The 22,486-nt window shown below is 41.6% G+C and overlaps 1 protein-coding gene across 2 annotated transcripts in view; it reads right to left on the reverse strand.

Moving 5' to 3' along the window:
* Plcb4 (phospholipase C beta 4) overlaps positions 1-22,486 on the reverse strand; it is a 363,836-nt gene that overhangs the window by 17,154 nt on the left and 324,196 nt on the right. For both annotated transcript variants that reach the window (XM_038331031.1, XM_038331032.1), the window contains 5 exons: positions 15,655-15,743; positions 14,706-14,856; positions 9,593-9,642; positions 9,329-9,394; positions 3,156-3,271 (listed from right to left, as the gene is read on the reverse strand). In XM_038331031.1, the coding sequence (XP_038186959.1) occupies positions 3,156-3,271; positions 9,329-9,394; positions 9,593-9,642; positions 14,706-14,856; positions 15,655-15,743 (472 nt within the window). The remainder of the gene's footprint in view (positions 1-3,155; positions 3,272-9,328; positions 9,395-9,592; positions 9,643-14,705; positions 14,857-15,654; positions 15,744-22,486) is intronic.

Here is a 22,486-nt window from a genome sequence, read left to right on the forward strand (position 1 = left end):
CTGTACAGATGAAAATATCTGATAACTGGCTGTGAAGGTGCTTTCCATGAGTTTTTTAGGTCTTGCATTTCAAGTACTGAGAATAGTCTCTCTGCAGAGCCTGGGGGCAGATCTGCATCTGGCAGCATGGGCTCAGAAAGAAACCTACAGGCAGGCTTCTTTGGTCTCCTATAGTGTGACGTAAAGCTTTATGTGACCCCACCACCTCCCCATGAGGATGGCTCCATGGTCAGTGTCTCATAAGAAAGAGCCAGTCATAAATATCACTTTCATCGCACTTTATGCTTGAGAATAAAAATAATAAGATAAAAGTGAGTTCTTATCTAAAGTCCTAGGGATAGTATTGTTACAAATTTAGGAACCTACTATCATTCTTGACAGAGAAACTTACTATATAGTTCTTGCATCTGAAAACTCACAGTGAAACACAGAAAGAGCCCACATCTGTGCACGGAAGCACTGCACTAACTGGACTTAGTGGGCTCCAAAAGAGAAAGAAGACATGAATTTGGGAGGGAGATGCGTTGAGAGGAATATGGCAAATTCAGAGGAAGAAAACAGAGGATGTTATAATTGTATTTCATTGGACATATGTGTAAATTTCTCAAAGTAACAAACATTTATTTTAAAAAAAGGAAAATTACAATACTGTGGTCCAGGAAAAATAGAACATTTGTTGAAAAGTGATGTGTAAATAAAAATAAGTATATTCTTGGAAAGAGTTGAAAATCTGTCAAGACACCACTCCTTATAAACACAGTATTAGGGTCTATACCACACATTCAACATTTTGTTTCAAGATGTCATTGAAAATGAGAAAATGACATTTTTAAAAGTTAACGTTGCTGATACGGTTAGAAGTCTGTAAAAGCCATGCTTATGGTTTGAGTGTGACATGTCTTCAGAGGCTCATGTTCTGCATGCCTTGTTCCAGGTTGCCTTATTCTTGGAGGCTGAGGGACCTTTACGACCAGGGCTTTGCTGGAAGACGCAGGTCATTAGGGACATGACTTGACGGTTATGGCTGCTGCTGGTGTCTGTCTCTCCTTCTGATTCCTGGCCCTCAGTGATGCGAACATGCTCTCCCACATGCTTCTGCTGCTAAGAATGACCTTCCAGCCTCCTCCACCACAATAGTGTGAATCCAGGAACCAGTCCTGACTCACTTAAAATAAACATCCGAATGCTTTTAAAGCAACAGGCCATGGCTCTGCTTCAGTGAAGCACAGAAAAACAATGCAGGAAACAAAGGAGGATTGTATAAACACCGTGCATCCACACAAACTGCCTGGTGTGTGTTTTTCTGGAAAATATAACTGTAATAAAAATGAAGGCAACTCCAAACGTGAGCTCCAAGGTGAGAGGGGCACATAATTATTCGCCACTGGTGCCCCAAGCAAAGGACGCTGGTGCCATGTCTTGAAATTAGAATTTTGGAGACCAGAATTATAACCAACACAGTCCATTCTGAGTTCAAAATCTTAGTTTTCTAGGTATATCTTGACTGAATGTTAAAGAGAAAAAATAAGGGAGAAAACTAGAAAGACATTTGTACTTATTTTCTCTTTTTCTTTCAACCGTGGCAGGCTAGAAAACCTCAGCAGAGACTTAAAACATTTAAAAAAAATCATAAAATCTACTGAAGGAGAGCAAAACTGGGCCCAATATGATGTCTGAAATAGAACATATATATATATATATATATATATATATATATATATATAAATGTATATAGACGTACACACATACGCACGCACACACACACACACACACACACACACACACGGTGTGTAGTCTTGACAGTATCACCCTCAAGTTTTTTACCAAAAAGTGGGAAAGCATTGAAGAGGATATGCAGATGGATATTGGTCAGGCCAATCCTTCACCAAGTGAACCAGGTCAGCAGTGCCATGTGTGACCCGTCATCACCTACACTGGTATCCTGTACCATGAGGAAAGCTGCACTGTGGGGTGTGTCTCTCCAAGATGCACAATCTCCCTCTTCTTCCTCTACCTATGAGGAAGTTCTGAAGCCAGAGAGAGAGGTGTTCTATAAAACAACTGAGCAGTAATGTTGCAAAATGAAAATCCCATGAAAGACAGAGAGAGACAGGATCTATCAGAGAATAAGAAGACAGAGCAAAAAGTAAGTGCAATGTGCAGTTCCAGAGAGGATGCCAGAAGGAAGGGTGGGAAACTGGTCAAAGTATTGCTATTCAGTCACTGAAACCGCACCAATGTCAACGGTTTGTCGGATTATTATGATGCAATAAGAAGGGATTTTTAATATTATCAAAAAAACGAAGCTATATGTCCTACAAGCACATGTTCCAAGATCCCCCGTGGATGCCTAAAACCACAGATATATAAGATTGTAGCATATTTTCCCTATGAACAGACCTATGCCAGTGTTTACTGCATACATTACACACGATGAAATAGTAGTAACGGTAGCTAATAATAGCACAGAACAATTAACAAATAATATGCTGTAAAAGAAACCATTTTTGGACTGTGATAAACTATATTTTTTTACCCTTTAAAATTACTTATAAAACAAAAAGTTATAACCAATTCTCAGAGTAGAAGACTTAATTTTAAAATTATTTTCAGCTAAATTTTGTTGACTTTTTCCTTTTTTGGAGACAGCGTTTCTCTCTCTCTCTCTCTCTCTCTCTCTCTCTCTCTCTCTCTCTCTCTCTCTCTCTCTCTCTCTCTCTCTGTGTGTGTGTGTGTGTGTGTGTGTGTGTGTGTGTAGCTTTGGAGCCTGTCCTAGAACTAGCTCTTGTAGACCAGGCTGGCCTTGAACTCACAGAGATCCACCTGCCTCTGCCTCCTGAGTGCTGGATTTAAAGGTGTGTGCCACCACTTCCTGGATGCTAAACCTTCTTTTTAAAGAAATCAGAACTAATCACCATGAACTAAAGGTTTGGGGAACTTGCTGAGATCATCCTTACACCACGACCAAGGTGACTGATGCCACAGCCCACTGTGACGACACAGTTGGAAATGAAAGGACCTCTTATTTCTAGGAGTAGGTTCTTCGTGATGAAACCACACTAACACTAAGTTCTTCCATGGCCTAAGGCAGCTGAGCTGTGCAAAGTCACACTGCTAGAGAGAGGGGGCATCAAGATATTAACCAGCAGTCTTACCCCTTCTTCTTCATCGCCTTCTCCAGGATTTTCTCATGAGTCGACTTCTCTTTGTCGTACTGGGCCACGATTTTGTCAACTTGTGTGCAGTGTAACTTCTGCATGGTGCTGTGCTCCTGAGAGGGAAGAATTTGCAGTTATGAGCTGGTGTTCAATGGGAGCTGGAAAGGTTTATACTGCCAGTCTGGCCTTCCTTTCACCAGCTTCCCCCGAGTGTTTGGAAAGCTGGTGAGTAATGCAGTCTGAGGACCAGACAGACTTCTGGTTCCTCATCCAACTCTGTTTCCTAATGAAGAGCATCCCTAAAAGAGGAGTCCTTGCGTCACCCTAATGAACACACCACTTCAAAAGGGAGCCCTTCATACAAGTGGCACCCCGTATACAGTGCTGAAAATCTGAGTAGTCATTTGGGCTTTTCCTGAACTGGCAGTGTGGGAAAGTGGAATATGGCACCTGCTGTGAGATCATCCCTCCAGTCTCCTAACAGAGGTAAAGGTTTGAACATAAGGGTTCATCATGAATTACAGGTGCTGAGTTCAGAAGCAGCCTTCACGGTATCAATTACTATCAATTACACTGCTTGCAGAGCAAAGAGCCAAGTTTTCAGTGGTCGTTTTACTAAAGTGCTAGATGTTTGCAGGTTTCTGAGGTACTTTATTCAACTCATTTGATGCTTGACACGCAGGCTAAGGTCTACAGCTCCCATTGCAACCCCCACAAGCTGTTCTAAGAAAGGACTGAACTGGAAAAAAACAAAAAAAAAATTCACACGAGACTAAAGTCTTATGGTTTTCCTCTGGAGAACACAGGGCTTCATACTCTGGAGATGTGGATATGGATACTAAGTCTCTCTTGGCCTGGGCCAGGAATAAGTACTCCCACTTTTCTGACCACAGTCAAGCCTAAACAGGACCAACCCCACTTTGTTACTTCTCTCTTAGTAGCTGAGGGCATCTGCGGTCTACTTTTTTTCTCATGTCACTAGTAGTATTTCTCTAACCTGCAACTTAAGACAGGATCTTTTAAGGATGTGACCAACATGGACAACTGAAAAGCATTCTTGGCTGTGAAAGTGACCCGAGATTTTCCTCTTGAGACTTACGTGCTAGGTGGGATTGCTGTCTTCTTTACTTTTTCTGAGTCTAGTCTGATGGGCTCTTAAGAACCATGACTCAACTTTCTACTTGAAATTTAAAAACTGATTCCAGAAGCCTAACAACCAGATGCATGTCGAGAGTCAAAAGCAATTGACCATGAAGACACAAGGGCTGCTCCAATGGTCATTACCCCGTCTTCCCTGTCTTTTTGTCTCAGTGCCCTACCACTGTACCACAGGCCTATTTCCAGAACTTTCTTTTACAAACGGCAGTCTCCGGTTCACACTGTCATTCGTGGTTTCATCTCATAGCTAAGCTTCATGCTTGGAAATGTAGGAGACATGTCTGTTTAAAGGGCATTTCCATAATCAATGAGTTCTGTATGTGTTGTTTTCAGAAATAGGGGCTTTTCTGTCAGTTTGTGGAGAGTAACATAGAGTTTTGAAAACAGACTCAATTGTTTGGGCTCCCCATGGGTCTCCTTTGGACAATGACCCAATTAGATGTAACCCATTCCTGGTATTGGAAACTTCGTTTGGTGGCAACAGATGCCCAGTTGGGGCTCTGTCTCCCCCATTATTTGGTGATTTCCTTTAGATTCCCTTCATATATGTATATATTTTAGGAAGCTTCTTCTGTAATAGGGTCCTATACTACCTCTCAAATGGTCTTTCCTACTTGAGCCTCCCACCATCCACAGCTACCTATTCTATTTCCCTTTCCTAGAGAGATCTAAAAGCCCTTCCCCCAGTCCCTTACTCTATACCTAACCTCCATGGCTGCATATTATAGCCTGCTTATTGAGGACTTTACAGATAACATGCACATATAAGTGAATAAATACCATATTTGTCTTTTAGGGTCTCAGTCAATTCACTCAGGATGATTTTTTCCTAACTCCATCTATTTACCTGTAAATGTCATGATTTTCTTTTTTCTTTGTTTAGTTTGGTTTGGTTTTTAACTGCTGAGAAACATTCCATTGTGCCTACAGACAGCCTTCACCCCTGTGTGCTAGAGGCTTCAGTACAGGAGGGTTCGCGAAATACTACCCAAGGACACAGGTACACCACACATCCAGTGCTGGGAGGCCCTGCTGGTTGGAGGATATAGTCTATCATGACCTGGAAGCTCTCTCTAAGCTCAGCAACATGGAGTACTGTCCCCGAGTGCCCCACCACTCAGAAGAATGTGCCTTGTTCTCTACCTGACCTTATTTGGAGATTGTCTCTAGGCCTGACTCATCTCTAGTATGACCCTAGACACAGTTCCCTGCAGAAGTTTTCCCCCTGTTGTCCATATGGTAATTAGACATTGCGCCAGGAGCTTTACCATAGGACTGTGCTTCCACAGGTGATAACTAAGACTTGTACTAGGAGCCTTAGGAAAGGAGTGTGCTGTTTAATGCAAATTGGGTGACTCCCCAGCTACCACCCCTAATCCTATATATCCCCTATACTCTGGAATGAAGCTGAGCTATCTCATTGAATCAGTCTCCGAGAAGGCTATTTTTGTCATGTTCACAGGTCATACAAAGATCTCTGTCACTGCTTCTGCCCCTTTGTCCTCATAGACTGGTGTAGTCAATGGACTGAGAGGAAACCCTACAACCCAGCTACAAACTCTTTGGTCTACAATGGTGTCCTGCCTGCAAGATATGTTAGGGCAATGGTGGCACAAAGCTTGTAGGGGAAACCAATAAATATCTGATTTGACTTAAGACCACTCCACAAGATGGAACCCATACCCAAAACTTCTTGAGTAACCACGAACCTGAGACTAGATAGCCCAGTTACCTAGGGTAAAACCATATACTGCTCTTTTACTAAAAGTAAATAGTAACAAAATGAACATATATATGTATATTCATTTTATTACTATCTATCTATCTATCTATCTATCTATCTATCTATCTATCTATCTTCCCACCTTGCTTTAAGATTTCAACTAAGTCTCAGCTGGCACAAGGAAACACATCCTTGTGAAGCCTTAGCCCAACAATTCTGTGCTGAAAAATTAGCTCTGAAGAAAGACAGATAGTGTGCCCTGATGGCCTCCATTATTCTAAAAACCTGTTCCCCAGACCATGAAGAAGATGAAGAATGGAAATAAAGGCCAGTCTGGCGAAATCTGAAGGCAGTTGGGTAAAGCAGCTAAGATCCTTCATTTTGAAATCAGACAGAATTTAGGTCCTACCTGGCTCTACTGTTTAAATGTCAAATGTTTAGTCAATCTGTGTCCCCTATAAGGAAAGATGATTGCTATCTTCCCAGTGGTTGGATGAGTATCTACAATCATGGCCACTTCAGCAAGACTTTCTCACCTGTCCAATGGAAGGGCCTTCATCTCTTAATGTGGGACATCCTTGGGATAGCCCGAGGACTTTCTTCAGTCAATGACATGAGGAGAAAGTGATGGAGTGCTATACCTGAGCCGGAAGCACCAAGAGCCTGGCATGTTCTGCTTGGTCTTAGGGACCTCTGTTATTTGAACAAGTCCAGACTGGCCTGTAAGATGAGCAACTATATTACAGTGCCAGAAAATAGTCCAGGAGAGCTTTCTAAGCCAGCCAGTCTCCTGACAGCTTACTGCCTGCTATGCTGGCAGTGGCAGAATACATGAGAGAGAGAAATTTCTATCCAATGGTCTACAAAATTGTAAGCTAAACAGATGGCTTGTTACCAAGGAAAAGCTAACTAGTAAGTTAATATAATCATAGTGCTCTGTTGCATACTATTATAAAGATACCTAAGGATAAACATTTATATATCCCTAGTTTTGGTTAGCTCATCCACTACCCTCTCCTCTCCCACATCTCTCCACTCCGATGTCTGCTTAATTCTATAATTGCCAAGTATCCCCTTCTTTCATATCATATATTATCCCTCCAATTATATTTTAATTGGGTTTTGAAATAATAGGCTTCACATGAGTTTTAACTTATTAGTTACTAAGCTAATTTCAAAATATACCTTTAAAAAAGTTCAAATAAAATTTCTTTGCATTGGTGGATAATACCATTTCTAAAAGACATAACTTAGTAAATGATAATCTCATTGAAAGGCATGATGTACCTCCCTCAGAATTATTAGTTACGGAGTCCTCAGACATCTCCAAAAAAAACAAGGACTAGTATCCTTGTTTACCAATCACAATTACATGGTAAGACTCTGTTGCTGAAGATACCACACATTTTGTTTGGCTACAGAGCATAGAGAAATCAATCTCAGACTAATGGGGTAACTTCTTCCCTGTTGGGCAGCTTTCATAGTGCCAGAAAGTTCTATGTATGCTGGTGGGGATAACACACATCCATATATGGCCCTACCCAGTGTTGGACCATACACGATACAATAACAACCTGCTAGACAAGAAGTGCCCATTGGTACAATACTGGCATGACTTTTACATGGTAGCTAGTCACTTTCTAATTGGATTTGAGGCCTGATCCGTAAGGAATTTCATGCTGGTACTGTAATCCTAGTCAAACGGCCAGGGCTTAGAAATCAATAGGCCCCAGCACAGAATCTGCTATTGTTAATTTGTTAAATGGTCACCTTGTCAAACTGCCTTCTAAATGTTTATGTTTATACCCACAGACCTGGGCTGCTCTCAACCATGGCCAGAAAAAGTGGGCAGCATTCAGTGCAGATACTCATAGCTAGTCAAAGTGTTGAAAGGAGACTGAGCACTTGCCTTTAAATAGGGTGTGTCTTCAACAACTCTTGACCCTTTGCCAAGAAGAGGGAAGGAAAGAATGTAAGAGGGGGAGGACGTGGATGAATGTATGAAATGCTGTTTTCTGGACATGGCATGATCATCACTTTCATGAACTCATAGCAGCTGTGGTTACCTGTATAAGAACTGCACCATGATCAAGCCATCCAGAATTTTAGCATAGATGGAGGAGGTGCTTATCCTGGTCCCACTCCTTATTGAGGAGCTATTGGAAGCTGAGAACATCATTCTTTTTAAGGTTCTCCCACTGGTAGGTTGCCATGTTCCATTAATGGGCCCCAAGAACATATTAGCTACATTGCATTAATTAGATTCACTAGGTTATTAAAAAAAGACATGAAGCTGAGATAAGGATACGTTAAGAGTATGGGGCAGTTGGGATTAATTATGATTATATTTTATTATATACACATATAAAATTCTCAAGAATAAAGGAAATTTATTTTTAAAAGAACAAATGTCCAAGCAAACATATGCATCAGCTAGTCATATCATTTAAAAATGCTTTTCAGGTAGAAAAGCTGGTAAGATTAAATAAGGTCAAATGAGACAAAGCACTAATATGCCCAATGGCAACAGGATCAGGGAGTAAAACAGCCACACTGATCAGCCCTACAAACCAGGCAGTGGTGGCACAAGCCAAGCTATTTTGCCACAGAAACCAGGCAGGAGTGGTGCCTACCTTTAATCCCAGCCCTAAAGAGGATTATAAAATGGGAGGAGACAGCTGTCAGCTCAGTCTCATTCTGAGGATTCCTGGAAGCAGGATCGCCATTTTGGACTGAGGTATAGGTAAGAGCCAGGGCCTGGCTATTTTGCTTTTCTGACCTTCAGGTTGAACCCCAATATCTGTCTCTGGGATTTTATTAATTGTGCTATGGGTGCCTGAGAGTTGAAAACCTTTTCAGCTCATTGGGGAATTCCTGGGGCCACTTCCTGATATTCTCTTAAACTTGGAATGACCTCTTAAGATTTCTTCAGATCCCTGTCTGACAGGAATGAAAAGTAAACATACAGAGATTTCAGAAGTAGGTTATTGGCTAGGGTTTACACAACCCCAAGAGGAAAAGTGAGAGGTGCTCCCTGCTACACTCTCTCCACATACACTGGTTTATAAACTGAGTAAGTGACCTGGAAACAAATGTATAGGCAGTTAGGAGAGAGGTAAGACGAGGTTCATACTTGGTGTCTAGCTGGCTAGAATTAGCTTCTAACTCGTTTCTGGGCAATGAATGTACACAACACAAAATAGAAGCGGTAGGACTTCATTGGGGAGCTAAAAGTAAAATAAAAAAGAGCCAACAAAATGCACTCCCAAGCATGCAAAAACCACAGTACCTTTGCGTGTTTCTTCTTTAATGAGTTTAACTCTTTCTGTTGTTTCTTTAAATGCTTCAAGTAAGCCTACAGGAGAGAAAAAGAACATTCAAAATAGATCTTTCTTTTTTTCTTCCTTCCCTCCCTCTGTTCTATTCTTTCTTCCCTTCTATCCTTTCTCCAGAGGTAGTCATAATAATTATACTTTGTAAGTTAAAAAAAAAAACACTTGTGTTATCAGTGTGCATGGTACAAGAACATTTGAAGGTGGTCAAAACATTTTACCTTCATTTGCTTTAAATCTTCTATCCTCACTTGAGGGATAAGTTCAATACCTTTAAAAGAAAAGTCATAACAATGTCAATATGTATATTAAGAATTAGACTGAATAACAGACAATATGAACTTCCATTCTCAAGCCATACGCGTCTAAAGCAGCTTCAATGCTACAGACAGAGACATCTTACATTCTTAGATGTGCACTGAACTGGGCCATTGTCATGATTTGTGTCTGTGTTTCTCCACCAGCCTCTGATTCAGGCCCACAGATGTCAGAGAGGGCAGGTCGCAAGAGGAATCTCTAAGACAGCCCTTGGACAGGACACGAGAAGAAAGCAGGTAGGTGTATCCCAGGCTCAGGCAGCCTCAGGCGGGCAAGTCCTCTGGAGCTCCCATGTGTAATGGCTTGGGAGTCACTCTATCTGAACAAAGGGGGCTTTGTGGATTCACATCTGTCAGCTGAGAGTGTTGGAGATTTCCTGAAACCTTCCAGGCATATCAGTGGGGGAATTGCTACAGTCTCAGGACTGTGGGATTGTGCAATTGTGGAGAAGTATCTACAGTTCCCAGTCAACCAGCCTTCTTAGCACCCCATAGTGAGTCAGGAACAATAGTATCTGTTGCAGCTATTTTTATCTCTATATTCAAAGTACACAGTATCAGTCAACTAACTTTTAACTCTGTTCCTAACTTAATCATCCATCACCAAAAAGCAAGGCTTTGTGAGCTTCTTTTTGACAAATTTAACCTCAATATTTAAGCAAATGCTATTGCATATGGTAATGTTTTAAACACAGAGGAAATCATGAAATCTGACTCCCTGTCTAAAGGATTCTGTCTTGAGATCCTAGAGTAACACACTTAGCCTGCTTGCTAGTGAAGCAAAGCCTCCTGGACTCAGAGTAATCAGGACAAGCACAACTTCAGAAGAATCCCTAATGGGGTGTTTGACTGCAGATTTTCATCGTAGGTAAATAGGATGAATGTGTACTCAAGGATAATTGATTTCTATTGGAATCCCAAAGGTGGGTATGGTGTATTTAAGAAAGGTAGGTATGGCCTTTAGGTTTTATTCATTTTAAGATTTACACAGTCCAGTGAATGTCAAGGCAAAGTCAGCTGGGAGAATCAGTGCTGGGATCCATGATCTTCTGGGGTAGGATAGAAAGGGTATGCAGAGCCATTTTCTGATATCTCGTGTCTGGTATCACAAGATCCTCAACCTTCCCCCCAGGCCTCATAGTGCACAGTGAAAGAGAGAGGCATTATAAACAGCATGTGAATGTTGCAAGGCCAAGGGCTTCCTAGTCGTGGCTGCCAGCTCTCCTGTTTACATAAAGAACACAGGGTATAGGAGACTGCACGATCCTCATATATCAAGCAAGTCCTAAGGACTTACGCCACACCAGCAAGACTTTTTTCCCTTGTTTTGGTCTTAACTAAATCTTGATACACCAGAGCCTAAAAACCACAAACCTTCCTCAGTTACAATTTTCACTGTTGGAGAAATACATAAATAGTGTGTGAAATTTTTAATTTCCTTAAGTAGTTAGGAAAATCTCATATTTTATTAGAACAGAAATTGCTTCGGTTATACATGATTAGAGTCGTGTGGTCAATAAGACATCTGACAGTAAGACAGATAGCTTATGTGTGAGGTCTCTACAGAACACGTAGCTCCTGAGTACTGGAAATGTGGGCATGCAAGGAGCTGAATGTTCAAGCTTACTCTCAGCTCCCTGCATCACTCCATGTGGCCACAGGCTACCATGCTGGACAGTGCATGTCTGCTGGCTGGCCTGGTAGGAATGTAGGTCATATACCATATTTTAAGGTCCAAAGGTTCTGGCTTGTTTTACTACATAAAGCTTTTGATACTATCAATATAGCTCCATAAAACAACTTGCTTTCTCAAACCCTAACCTAGAAACTAGCTAGGACCCCAGTATGCTTGACCCCTTTCTGTTAAACATCAAAATTATGCAGCGTGGGTATGGTCATTGCTGGTTTTCGGCTGCACAGCTAGGAATTACAGTTTGAATTCCTCACTGCCTCCATCTCCACATCTGCTCTTCCAGGGGGCCACAACACTCTGCACCCTCTTCCGTTTTCCTTCTGTCTCTCTTCATTGCTTGCTACTGACTTCAGAACTATCAGAACACGTGTTTTATGCTTCAAGTCATCAATTTTGATAGCCAGGCTTCTGGCATCAGCAACCAGGCATCCCTGGTACAGAAATATTATTTTCATAATTTCTCTAAATCGAGAATTCCTCCTCTAAATGAATGCTCATATAATTTTAAGACCTCTAGTCTTATTTTTCATTCATTTCTGTCATTCATTCTGCCTGAGGGTTCTGATCCCCTCACTTCTCTGTCCCGCCCACTCCGCGCCTAACACAGATCCGCTGCTCGTGTGTCCACATCAGCATCACTTCAGTTTTTAAATAAATTTAAATAAATTGTCTGTTATTAGCATTCTATTTATTCATCTTTTGTTTTTGAGTCAGAATCTTTTTATTTTATGATCATTAGCATTTGCCTACATGTATATTTCCTTGAGGGTATCAGAAGCCTTGGCACTGGAATTACAGACAGTTGTGAGCTGCCATGTGGGTGCTGGGAATTAAACCTGGATCCTCTGGAAGAACAGCTAGTGCTCTTAACAGCTGAGCCCTCTCTCCAGCCCCTTAGCATCAGTTCAAACTAGGGAGCTAGAGTCACTTCTTACCAAGGTGGGCCCTCCCTCAACTCCTCTTGCCATCCGCTTGTAGAGTGTCACCCTGAAGTCTCTTAAAATACATCTGAGTTTGTTTTGTTTGTTCTCTTGAAGCTCCACATTCAAACTACTAAATCCTTTCTCCCTGGTTCTTTTCTCATGAGTACATCCAGTTTAACGCAGGCTGCCCTCTCTGCTCAGTCATTTACTAGTCATGTGCTTCCTAATAAAGGACACTGTCAGATCCTTCCCAGCATGGTTCCAGGGACACAGTAATGGTGCAGGATGTGTCTGTATGTATTCACCTTTTCTCTGGTTAATCCTCCAATCATAATGTGCTAAGTGCTCTAAGACAGTCCCGCGTGCCAGGGGTCTTGATGGCTTGTAGCACATCTTTCCTGGTAATGAATCCTGATGCCAACACTGTTGATGTTGTCCTCCAATAGCTCCTTAGCGTGACCCCAGGGTTATTTTCAGACCAGGGCAAGTGAACGGCTTCCACTTTCCCTTCAGGTAGCGGCTTTCCCTTGGTTTCTCTACCCACTTCCTTTTGGTTGAGCCAGACCTATGTTTCAAGGTCCAACTCAATGAGATCTTATCTCTGAGTCTTCGCTCCTCTTCTGTTCTAACTAGTTAGTCCTCATTGTGGCTGGTCATTGCTATCGAGACTGTCCTTACTCTCCCCTGCTCATGTGTATTCCCAAAGATATACAGGCCTTTATCATTTATTATTATTAATTATTATTATTATCTTTATCATTATTATCTTTATTATTATAATAGTGGTAGAACCTAGTATGGTGGTGGCTTCTTGTAGGCTCCCAAGTCTCCTGAATAATGTGCAAAAGTGAAACCACCTGTAAATCCTACCTTTTGGGTAAATTGGGGAAAAGCCATTAGACTTAAATTGAGAGCTGCTTGGTTCCTTCAACTGTAACCTTGTTGAGGAGCAAAGATAAGGCAGCTATAAACCCAAGTACAGACCCATTTAGAGCTATGGACACTTTGAGCCTCCGGAAGCTGGTTATGCTGCACTATTTTGGGGGCTACTTTACACTGTAATTACTACAGTCCCTACGGACTGGTGGATGAGAACTTTACTGCTTGCATTTTCTACTGCCTCTCTCTGTGGGAGTGTCAGTGCTAATACTAACCAGGACTGGGGAGGAAATGCCTTAGCTTGGGTCATTACCTCTGTCCACGATCTTTCCCGAGATGAAGACACAAACAGCTGCAGGGGTCAGTACAAATTAGGCTACTTTTGTGCAGCTTGATTTTCTAATTTGTTTCACAAAGCTCGGGGCATACTTAGTTTTCCGCTAAATAACCAGGCTGTTTCAGTTGGAAAAGACTGTCTCATCCTACCTTAAATTATTAGCTCTGTATGTACATATTTGTATGGACAACTTAAGTTCCTTATACCACGGGCATTGATTTACTTGTAAATAGGGACAACACACATTCAGAAACCCATAGGAGAAAAAGAGATTACTATTAAAATGAATGAACTGAGCATAGTCAATTACTTATGGTCGAGGAGGTATTTTAAGTATTTAACTGTCAATTTGAAATGGGTACCATTCAGTTAGAATGGATGCCTGGCCATCTTGTACTGAAAGTCCACAATACCCAGCACAGATGTTTCCCTATATACAGGCTGTTTAGTAGCACAAAATTACATGATTCTTATGACAGTGGTTCTCAACCTTCCTAATGCTGTGACCCTTTAATACAGTTCTTTATGTTGTGGTGACCCCCAAACATAAAATTACGTTTGTTGCTGCTTCATAATGGCAATTTTGCCACTGTTATGAATCTCAATATAAATATCTGATATGCAGGATATCTGATATGTGACATCTGTAAAAGGGTTGTCCAACTCTCAAAGGGGTCGGGACCCACATGTTGAAACCACCTTCTTATGCGCGTTATCCTGCCCAGAGAAAACCATTTGAAAATGGTCTTTAGATGCCCATCTAATGGCTTTTAAAAGTAAACAGTCAAGCCAATCTCTATATACAGGGAAATTACTCAGGACATTTGTGACTCTGCTGCTTCATGCACCCCCTGCCTGCCTTCTGGAAGACAGAGGGTATTAGTTAGCTACCAGCACTGTCGCAGTAAGGGCTCCTCTACCTTTGCCGCAAAGGGCACCAAAGTAAACACTGTATAGCTAAGGATAACTCAGTGTTTAGTTCAGGTGCTTGAACTCCAGCCCATGAAGCACAAACAGTGATAGCCTGTTAAACTCTCAGGGAAGGAAATCAAGCAGCTTGTCCAGTAAGTCTGTCTTTGAGTCTCATGTCAAATGAAAGTTGACAGTTCCAAAAGCCTCCATGAAGACTGTCTACAACAAGTCTAATATTGGGAAATTGACAAGGAGTCTAGCAGTACACCTCACCTTTCTTGGCCTCCTGGCCAGAGCCCAGGGCAGCCGTGGTGGTTGGTCTGAGCTCAGAGCTGCTCTGAGGGGTCACGTTTGCTTTGGCTGGGTTGGCTTTGCCTTTCTTGTCATTTTTGGAAGTATCACTGGGCACATCTGCTATGTCACTCTGCAACAGAAACATCTCTAGTGACTGGAATGCATGCAGCTAGAAGCATCTTTACTTTAATGAGACCCTTCAGCTTCTCAGTCTTCCACTATCTTTAAAGATCTTTAGCTTAAGCTAGGCTGAGTGATACTTACCTTTAAGCCCAGCACTAAGGAGTCAGAGGCAGGGAGATCTTTTTGAGTTCAAGGCCAGCCTGGTCTAGTTACTGAGTTCCAGCTGAGGCAAAATCATGTGACCTCGTCACAAACAAAACAAGAGAAGCTCTTTGACTAAGGGAACTAATTATGCTGGACAAAAAGATCTAGACCAAGACACATAATCCAACTCCTTTTCAAGCAGGACATTTTCTAGCCTATAGAGACTGGCTGAATGTGCTCCAACCTGAGCAGTCTAGCAAAGGAACACTTAAACAGAAAAACAGACCGAGGGAACGCTAGAATGTGAAGACAAAGAAATGAGTATCCAGTAATAAATGCCACTTTCATTAACTCACTGAACTCAGTTATTGTTACAAAACATCCTTGATTATAATTTCTAATGGAGAATCCATATTTCACTTATAATGTAACAGGTATCCCCAGATGTCTCCCCGGTGACTAAAAGGCTCTTTCTGATGGTGGCCACGTTTTATAAAATGTGCTGCATTTTTGTAGACCCTTCAAACTACTATTAGATTGATAAGCTTGTTTTTGAAAACCTTTGTAAACTTCCTCGATCACCTTTCTCTTGTTTTTCAGCCACTGTTTGGAAACCAAGCCCCCCAAATCAGACCGTCTTTAGCCCACAGTTTCCGCTTACAGTTTCAATGCCCATAGCTCTCATTTGGTCGGCTCTCTTTTCCGTGATTGAAAGAAACTTCTTTGGGTCAGATAGAGCATCCACAATATCTGAAAAACAATCAGTGAACTATAAATGTTCTGTTGAAATGAACACACCAAGAAAATGCAGCTAAATTCTCAAGATGTGGCTGTGAAAGACAGTTAGTTATAGATAACATAAATAAGGAAAAGTGAGAGTCGACATCTGGACAACTTTCTCTTCTCCCTCAAATGACAAGGGCAGGGTATCGGGGCTATCAGAGTGAATTGCTAGGGATCCCGTTTTTGGTTTTGATTTTTTGAAGCAAAGTCTCAAGCTGTATTGATTCTCCTAACTCACCTTCCAACTGTTGGGATCACAAACATGAGTCCCTGTGGCTAGCTGCCAGGGGATGCTGACTCATTTATTTGTATAAATTTAGCAAGATGATTAATGATATGGGCCTAAGTTTCTCCTTCTGTAGGCTAGAGCTGCTATAGCCTTCCCTGAACAGCTACTGGTGAACTTGAAGCAATGATGAACACAAGGACACGAGGTGTACAATCTAGACACTGAACAAACAACCTGGGCCAGTACCATTCTAATATCAAAACCACATAAAGACACAACAAAAAAGAAAAACCAAAGGCCAATATATGATGAACATAATTTCAAAAATGCTACATTAAATATTAGCAAACAGAATACAGACATGCATCAAAAAGATAATCACCACGATCACGTTGGCTTTATCTTAAAATGCAGGGATGGTAAACATATGCAAGTCAATAAATGTAATAAACCACATAAATGGGCGTAAAGCCAAAAATCACATGATAATCTCAATAGATGCAAAAAAAGCCTTTAAAAAAACCTAACATGTCTTCATGATTAAAGTCCTAGAGAGAGAATGTCAGCCTACAGGGAACAGACTTCAATATAATAAAACCATATATCAGAAACCCACATCCAGCAGCATCCTAAATGGAGAAAAGCTTGAAGTAATCCAACTGAAGTCCAGAAAAGATAAGGCAGCCCCCATCTCCTCTCCTTTTCAACACTGTGTTTGAAGTACTAGTTAAAGTAATAAGAGAAGGAAAATAAAAAGATGCAAATAGGGAAAGAAGAAGTCAAACTATCCCCATCTGCAGATGATATGATATAATACATTAAAGATCCCAAAAAATCTACCAGAAAACTTCTAAAAATGATAAACAAATTCAGCAATGTGGCAGAATACTAAATCAACTTGCACAGATAAATACCAATAACAAATGCACAGAGGAGGCGATTATAGACACTCACCCAATCACAATAACCTCAAGAAAATATAACATCCAGAAATCAGCCTAACCAAGGAAGTGAAGGACCTCTACAAACAAACTTTTAAACATCTTTATAAAGAGATGAGAAAGACAAACAAACAAACAAAAAAAACTCCCTGCAATCATGGATTGGTAGAATTAAGTGCAAAATCAACCATTTTACCAAAATCTATTTTCAGATTCAATGCAATACCAATAAAAAATCCCCATCTTAGTTTTTACTGAAGTACAAAAACTATGTTAAAACTCATATAGAATCATATATATAAGCCTGGGTAGCAAAAACAACCCTGAGCAGAAGGAACGATGCTGGAGAGACTGCCATTCTAGACCTTAAGATATATTACAGGGCCACAGTGGTAACAATAATTTGGTTCTGGGACAAAAAGAGACACATAGACCAATGGAACAAAGCCAAAGACTCTTGGGGAATATTATTTGAGCGTGTGTGACTTTTGTTTATGCTGCATTTGTTTAACTCTGTGAAGCTGTGATTCTTTGCCTACCTAAAACACCTGATGGTCCTAATAAAGAGATGAACAGCCAATAATGAAACAGGAGCAAGGTAGAGAATATAAATAGAAGGAGTAATATGGAAGAGGGATGAGAAATGAGAGAACAACGGAAGGAGGATATCAGGGGCCAGCCACCCAGCTACACAGTCAGACAGTGAGAAGGGAAGTAAGATATACAGAAGAAAGATAACAACCCAGAGAGAAAAGCAAGATGGGATAAGTCAAGAAAAGCTGCTATAAACAAGCCAAGGTAAGGTCAGGTATTTATCATTAAGAATAAGCCTCTGTGTTGGTGATTTCTTTGGGAGCTGGGTGCCAGGCCCCCAAAAGAATAAAAGCATAAAGAATGAAACCATCACTAGCAAAAGATCAGAACATGACCATCCATAATTTCAGCCCTGTGATTGCTGACAAAGGTGTCAGAAACATAAGTGGGAAAAAAAAGAAAGCGTCTTCAGCAAGTGGTGCTGGGAAAACTGGATGTCCACAAGTAGAAGAAAGAAATTAGACCCGCATCTACCACCTCACTCACAACACTCCTGTCCCCAACTCCCTGTCTACACAAGTTTTTGAATGTGATCTCACTTATAAGTAAGCTACTGGTAAAAATTTCAGTTAAGGATAAAAATGGAATCATTTTGGATCAGCAGAGGGGTATCCTAAACTTAGTGTCAATGATGACTGTCCTCCTCTAAAGAGGAAAATCCAAAGATAAAGTGAAAGCCATGAGTTGTTGGTTGATCTTTGCTATTTTGACTGGGGTAAAATGAACTCTCAAAGTCTCTTTGATTTGCACAGACATTTGTTTTTGTTTGTTTGTTTACTTCTGAGAACTCTCTTCAGGTTGCAGTTCCAATTTTCAAACGGGACATTTGTTTTTTTCTGAGTCTTGTTCCTTTTGTTAGGGACACGGCTGGGGATACACATTGCATTTGGTGGGCTCTAAACAAGCACTGGTGGGGAGACCCAGCTAAACTCTGCTCAGCATTCACAGGCAGGAGTGACTGTGGCCTGCCCCAGCCACACTGGACTAAAATCTCCAGATACCAAAAGCCACAATGGGGTCCCATAACCTTACTTAAAAAAAAAGAAACCAATTTGCTTGGTTTTTTTTTTTCTTCTAAATTTAGTCAATGCTGTACTAAGCTGTATTCAAAACAATGCAAAACAAATAAAATAAAAATGCCACTATCTATTTCTGGGTTTGGTGTATCTTAGCATCTATAAGGAGAGGAGAGATGGGACAACTCAAAACTGCACCAGGAATCCCGAGGTGACACTGCGGAACTGGCACCTTAATTGCTGATATTCTTCCTCTGGAAGTATGTGCTGCATGAAACAGCTAGTACGCTGGACACAGCTGGGCAGCTGCACATATAACCCGTGCAAGTTCATGCCAGACCAGATCCCAGAATGGAGAGGAGAGCTGGGCACATAATCCCACCCCTTTCTACGGAACAAAACCCAGGTGTTTGCTACTGGGCAGGGCGAGAGTTTTCTTTAAGACAGTAACTTCTGATAAGTCAACCAAGGTCCCTAGGAAGCTCGCACGTCCAAGGCCATCTGGACGGAACAAACTGTGTTTGAAGAAGGGTTTTAATAAAAGGAGGATTCAAAGTTGGATGAGTAGGGAAAGAGGTGTGTTTTGGATGAGTTGGGGTAAGGTGGGTGAAAATAATCAAAACACACTGTCGTACAGTGTAAACCAAAGCAGAAACCAGATCATGCACACTAATATACACATTCTCCGTTACACCCATGCGTGAAGCAGCACAAAGACCTGAGCAGGAGCTGAGCAGAAGGAGCCACTCTGGCTGTGTATCAAGAACAAAAACCAAAACATCTCTTCTTGGGTTCAGTGGTTAAGAGCACTTGTTGCTCTTGCAGAGGATCCAGGTTCAGTTTCCAGTACCCAAACAGTGGATCACAACCATCTGTCTGTAACTCCAGTTCCAGGGGGTCTGATGCTTTCTTCTGGCCATGCACACATGTTGGACACATACATGTAAACAGACAAAATACTCATACATATAAAATAAAATAAATCTTAAAAAAGATACACCTTTTCTTCTTTATAAGCTAGCCAATGTCAGGTGTTTAGTTACAGTAAAAAGAAATAAACCAAGAAACCACCATTAGTGTTATTTCTCTGTGCAGTTGAGTGATCGTATTTTAGTAGCAAGAGAAGCAACTTCAACAAAATCTCTACTTCTATTTCCTAAGGCTTGAAGTGGCAGGAAAATGAGGAACGAAACAGGGATTCATGTGAATGGAAGAGGGTCAAGGTTAAAAACTGAGCTGTGGACCTATCTGGTGCAGGAAAGGAGCTGGGTCAGCCAGAGTTCATGGTGTCTAAGAAGCACTAGATACATATGGGAGCAGGTGGGGAAGGGGGTAGGGCTAATCATGAACAACTGCGCATAGCTAAGTTTGTCATCTGTGGAAATCCACCACCACAGATAGTTGACCTGTAGGAGCCTGTCTGAGTCTAAGCCTAAGGAAGGGCCCAAGCTTGGAAAAGACTCAAGAACATTTTCCATGTTTTTATAAAAAAATATTCCACCCACATGCTAGGACTGCAAATGAAAATACATTTAAAAGTCACGCAGAACATAGCACTATGACACTGCCAACGCACCGGGTTCAGAAACTTCGCAGTGGGTAGGAATTAAAAAAAGATTGTTTCCTCCTCAGGATGCTGAACTGCTTATGATATAATTACTTCCTAGGCTGTTTTATGTAAAATACAGGGTAAGTTTGGGCGATGATCCTACAATCAATAGATTTTTCTTTAGGGTGTTAAAACTAAATAAAATGTCTACAAGCAGGGTGTGGTGGCACACACCTGCACTCTGAGCTACTTGGGATACTGAAGAAGGAGAGTGCATGTTTGAGACCAGTTAAAGCAACTTAGAAAGACCCTGCCTGGAAAAATCTCCATGGGGCAATGCTTGTCTAGCAGGTATGGGTACTGAAAAGAGTTGGAGGAAAGAAAGAGAGGTTGAAGGAGAAGAAGGAGGATGAGCGGAAGGGAGGAAGGAAAGGAGGGAGGGAGGAATAGAGGGAGGCAATGAGGGCAGAGAAAGATTAGAGCAGTTCACTCTGGACAGAGGACGGATGAGTGACCCTTACTGCATGTAAGCATCTCTCTCTCTGATGTCCACTCTAGCATTTTATCTATTATGGAATAACCTTATCATATGTACTTACAGAATGAACCACTGAATTCACATAAACTTTCTTTAGCCAAATAAACTTCTTCTTATTAAAATTTTTTATGAGCATTAGTATTTTGCCTGTTTGAGGTGTTGGGTCCCCTGGAACTGGAGTTACAGACGGTTGTGAGCTGCCATGTGGGTGCTGGGAATTGAATCCAGGTCCTTTGGAAGAGCAGTTAGTGCTCTTAACCACTAAGCCATCTCTCCAGCCCTAAACTTTTTTCTTAATTTTTTATGAAGCCAAATAAACTTCCAATGATGTATATAGCAGCTTTTTTTCATTTCCGTGATGGTACAGTTTCAACTGAACTTGTCCTGATGGAATCAAGGAGAACATCAACATACTAGGGAACACGCCTGACTGCACAGGTATGCTCTTAGATGTAAATGCGGGGGGGGGGGAGGGGGAAGGTTAGCTAGACACAAGACAAGAACACTGTGAAGTCAGGATTGGAAATTCAGAAAAAAAAAAAAGGCAATCCCTATATTCACCCTGTGTTCTCCTTTGCGAAAACCACTAAATCTCCAGTGTCTTTTCTTGGTATCTCCACGACTCTGAGGGCTAAGGATGCCACTGTTGAATATCAAATCTGAGATTAAGACGCTGACTGCAGAACCTCAGTCCCAAGATTCCCAGCAAACTGGTGGAAAGTCGGCAGGCAGTGTGACAGGGGAGACTGCATGCAGGACTGTCATTAGAGACAGTTTGCACGATATTAAATGCTGGCATGGCAGATGCCACATTACAAATGCAAACATTTCTCAGCACAGACCTGCGCACACCTACATCCTTGCAGATCAAGTCCACATTTTGAGGCTCTTTTTATGTAAGTGCTTGGCATAAACCAGGAGCTCAGCACATGATTTCTTTACCTTTTCTAATCAAACGGCTCATTTCCTGGGAAGAAATTAGAGTTTCATTTGAAATGTGGCCCATTGCAAAGGAAAAGCTTTAAAAAGGTTTTTTCATCAAATGGGTTTGTGTAACATTTTCCACAATGTAATAAGTATTGATTGCCCTTTGGTTTCTGTGTGTGCTTGTGTGGTGTTTGCTCATGTGTGTGGGCATCTCTGTATTTTTCCTGGGGCACAGGGAGGGCAGAGGACTACTCCATCACCATTCCCTTGCAGCTTTGGGGCAAGTTCTCTCATTGAGTCTGCAGCTAGGATGGTGACCAGCAGGCCCCAGTGGTTCTCTTGTTTCCCTCCTCAACAGAGAGTTCCAGAGCACCTGGGGGCTATGGCTAGCTATTATATGGATGCAGGTGCGCAGCAAGCACTTTGACCCACTATCTCCACAGAGCGTATATTCTCTGTTTTCTACCTCAAACATGGAATAGGATTCTTTCTGGCCTCCAGTCCACAGCTGTGCCTGTGCTGCTGGTAGCTCTGGAGAGAGGTATGGCCTGGACTGCCGCCTCAGGGCACATCTGACAGGCTCCTGTCTCGCTCCCTGACCCACTTCCCCAGCCCCATGGCCTTGCTCTAGCTGCTTTGATGGATTCCTTGTCTGTTACTGTATGCTGCTGCCTCCAATTGCTGCCTTTTTTATGACAAGCAAAGGGTACAAATATAGAAATAATTCCTACCCATTCTGAGTGAAACTCTCCTGGCTTAGTTTACTTTTTGAACCTATAATCCATCATGTTATTAAAACTGAAGGTTAGTTAGACAAAAGCTGCCCACCAGAGAAGCATGAATTCCTAAGAACAATAAACCACCCAACCTTATTCCCTCAATAAAATGATAATGTATTCCGGTATAGTAAGGGAAT

Source organism: Arvicola amphibius, chromosome 5 (assembly GCF_903992535.2).
Source record: "Arvicola amphibius chromosome 5, mArvAmp1.2, whole genome shotgun sequence".
In the NCBI taxonomy this organism is placed as follows: Eukaryota; Metazoa; Chordata; class Mammalia; order Rodentia; family Cricetidae; genus Arvicola; species Arvicola amphibius.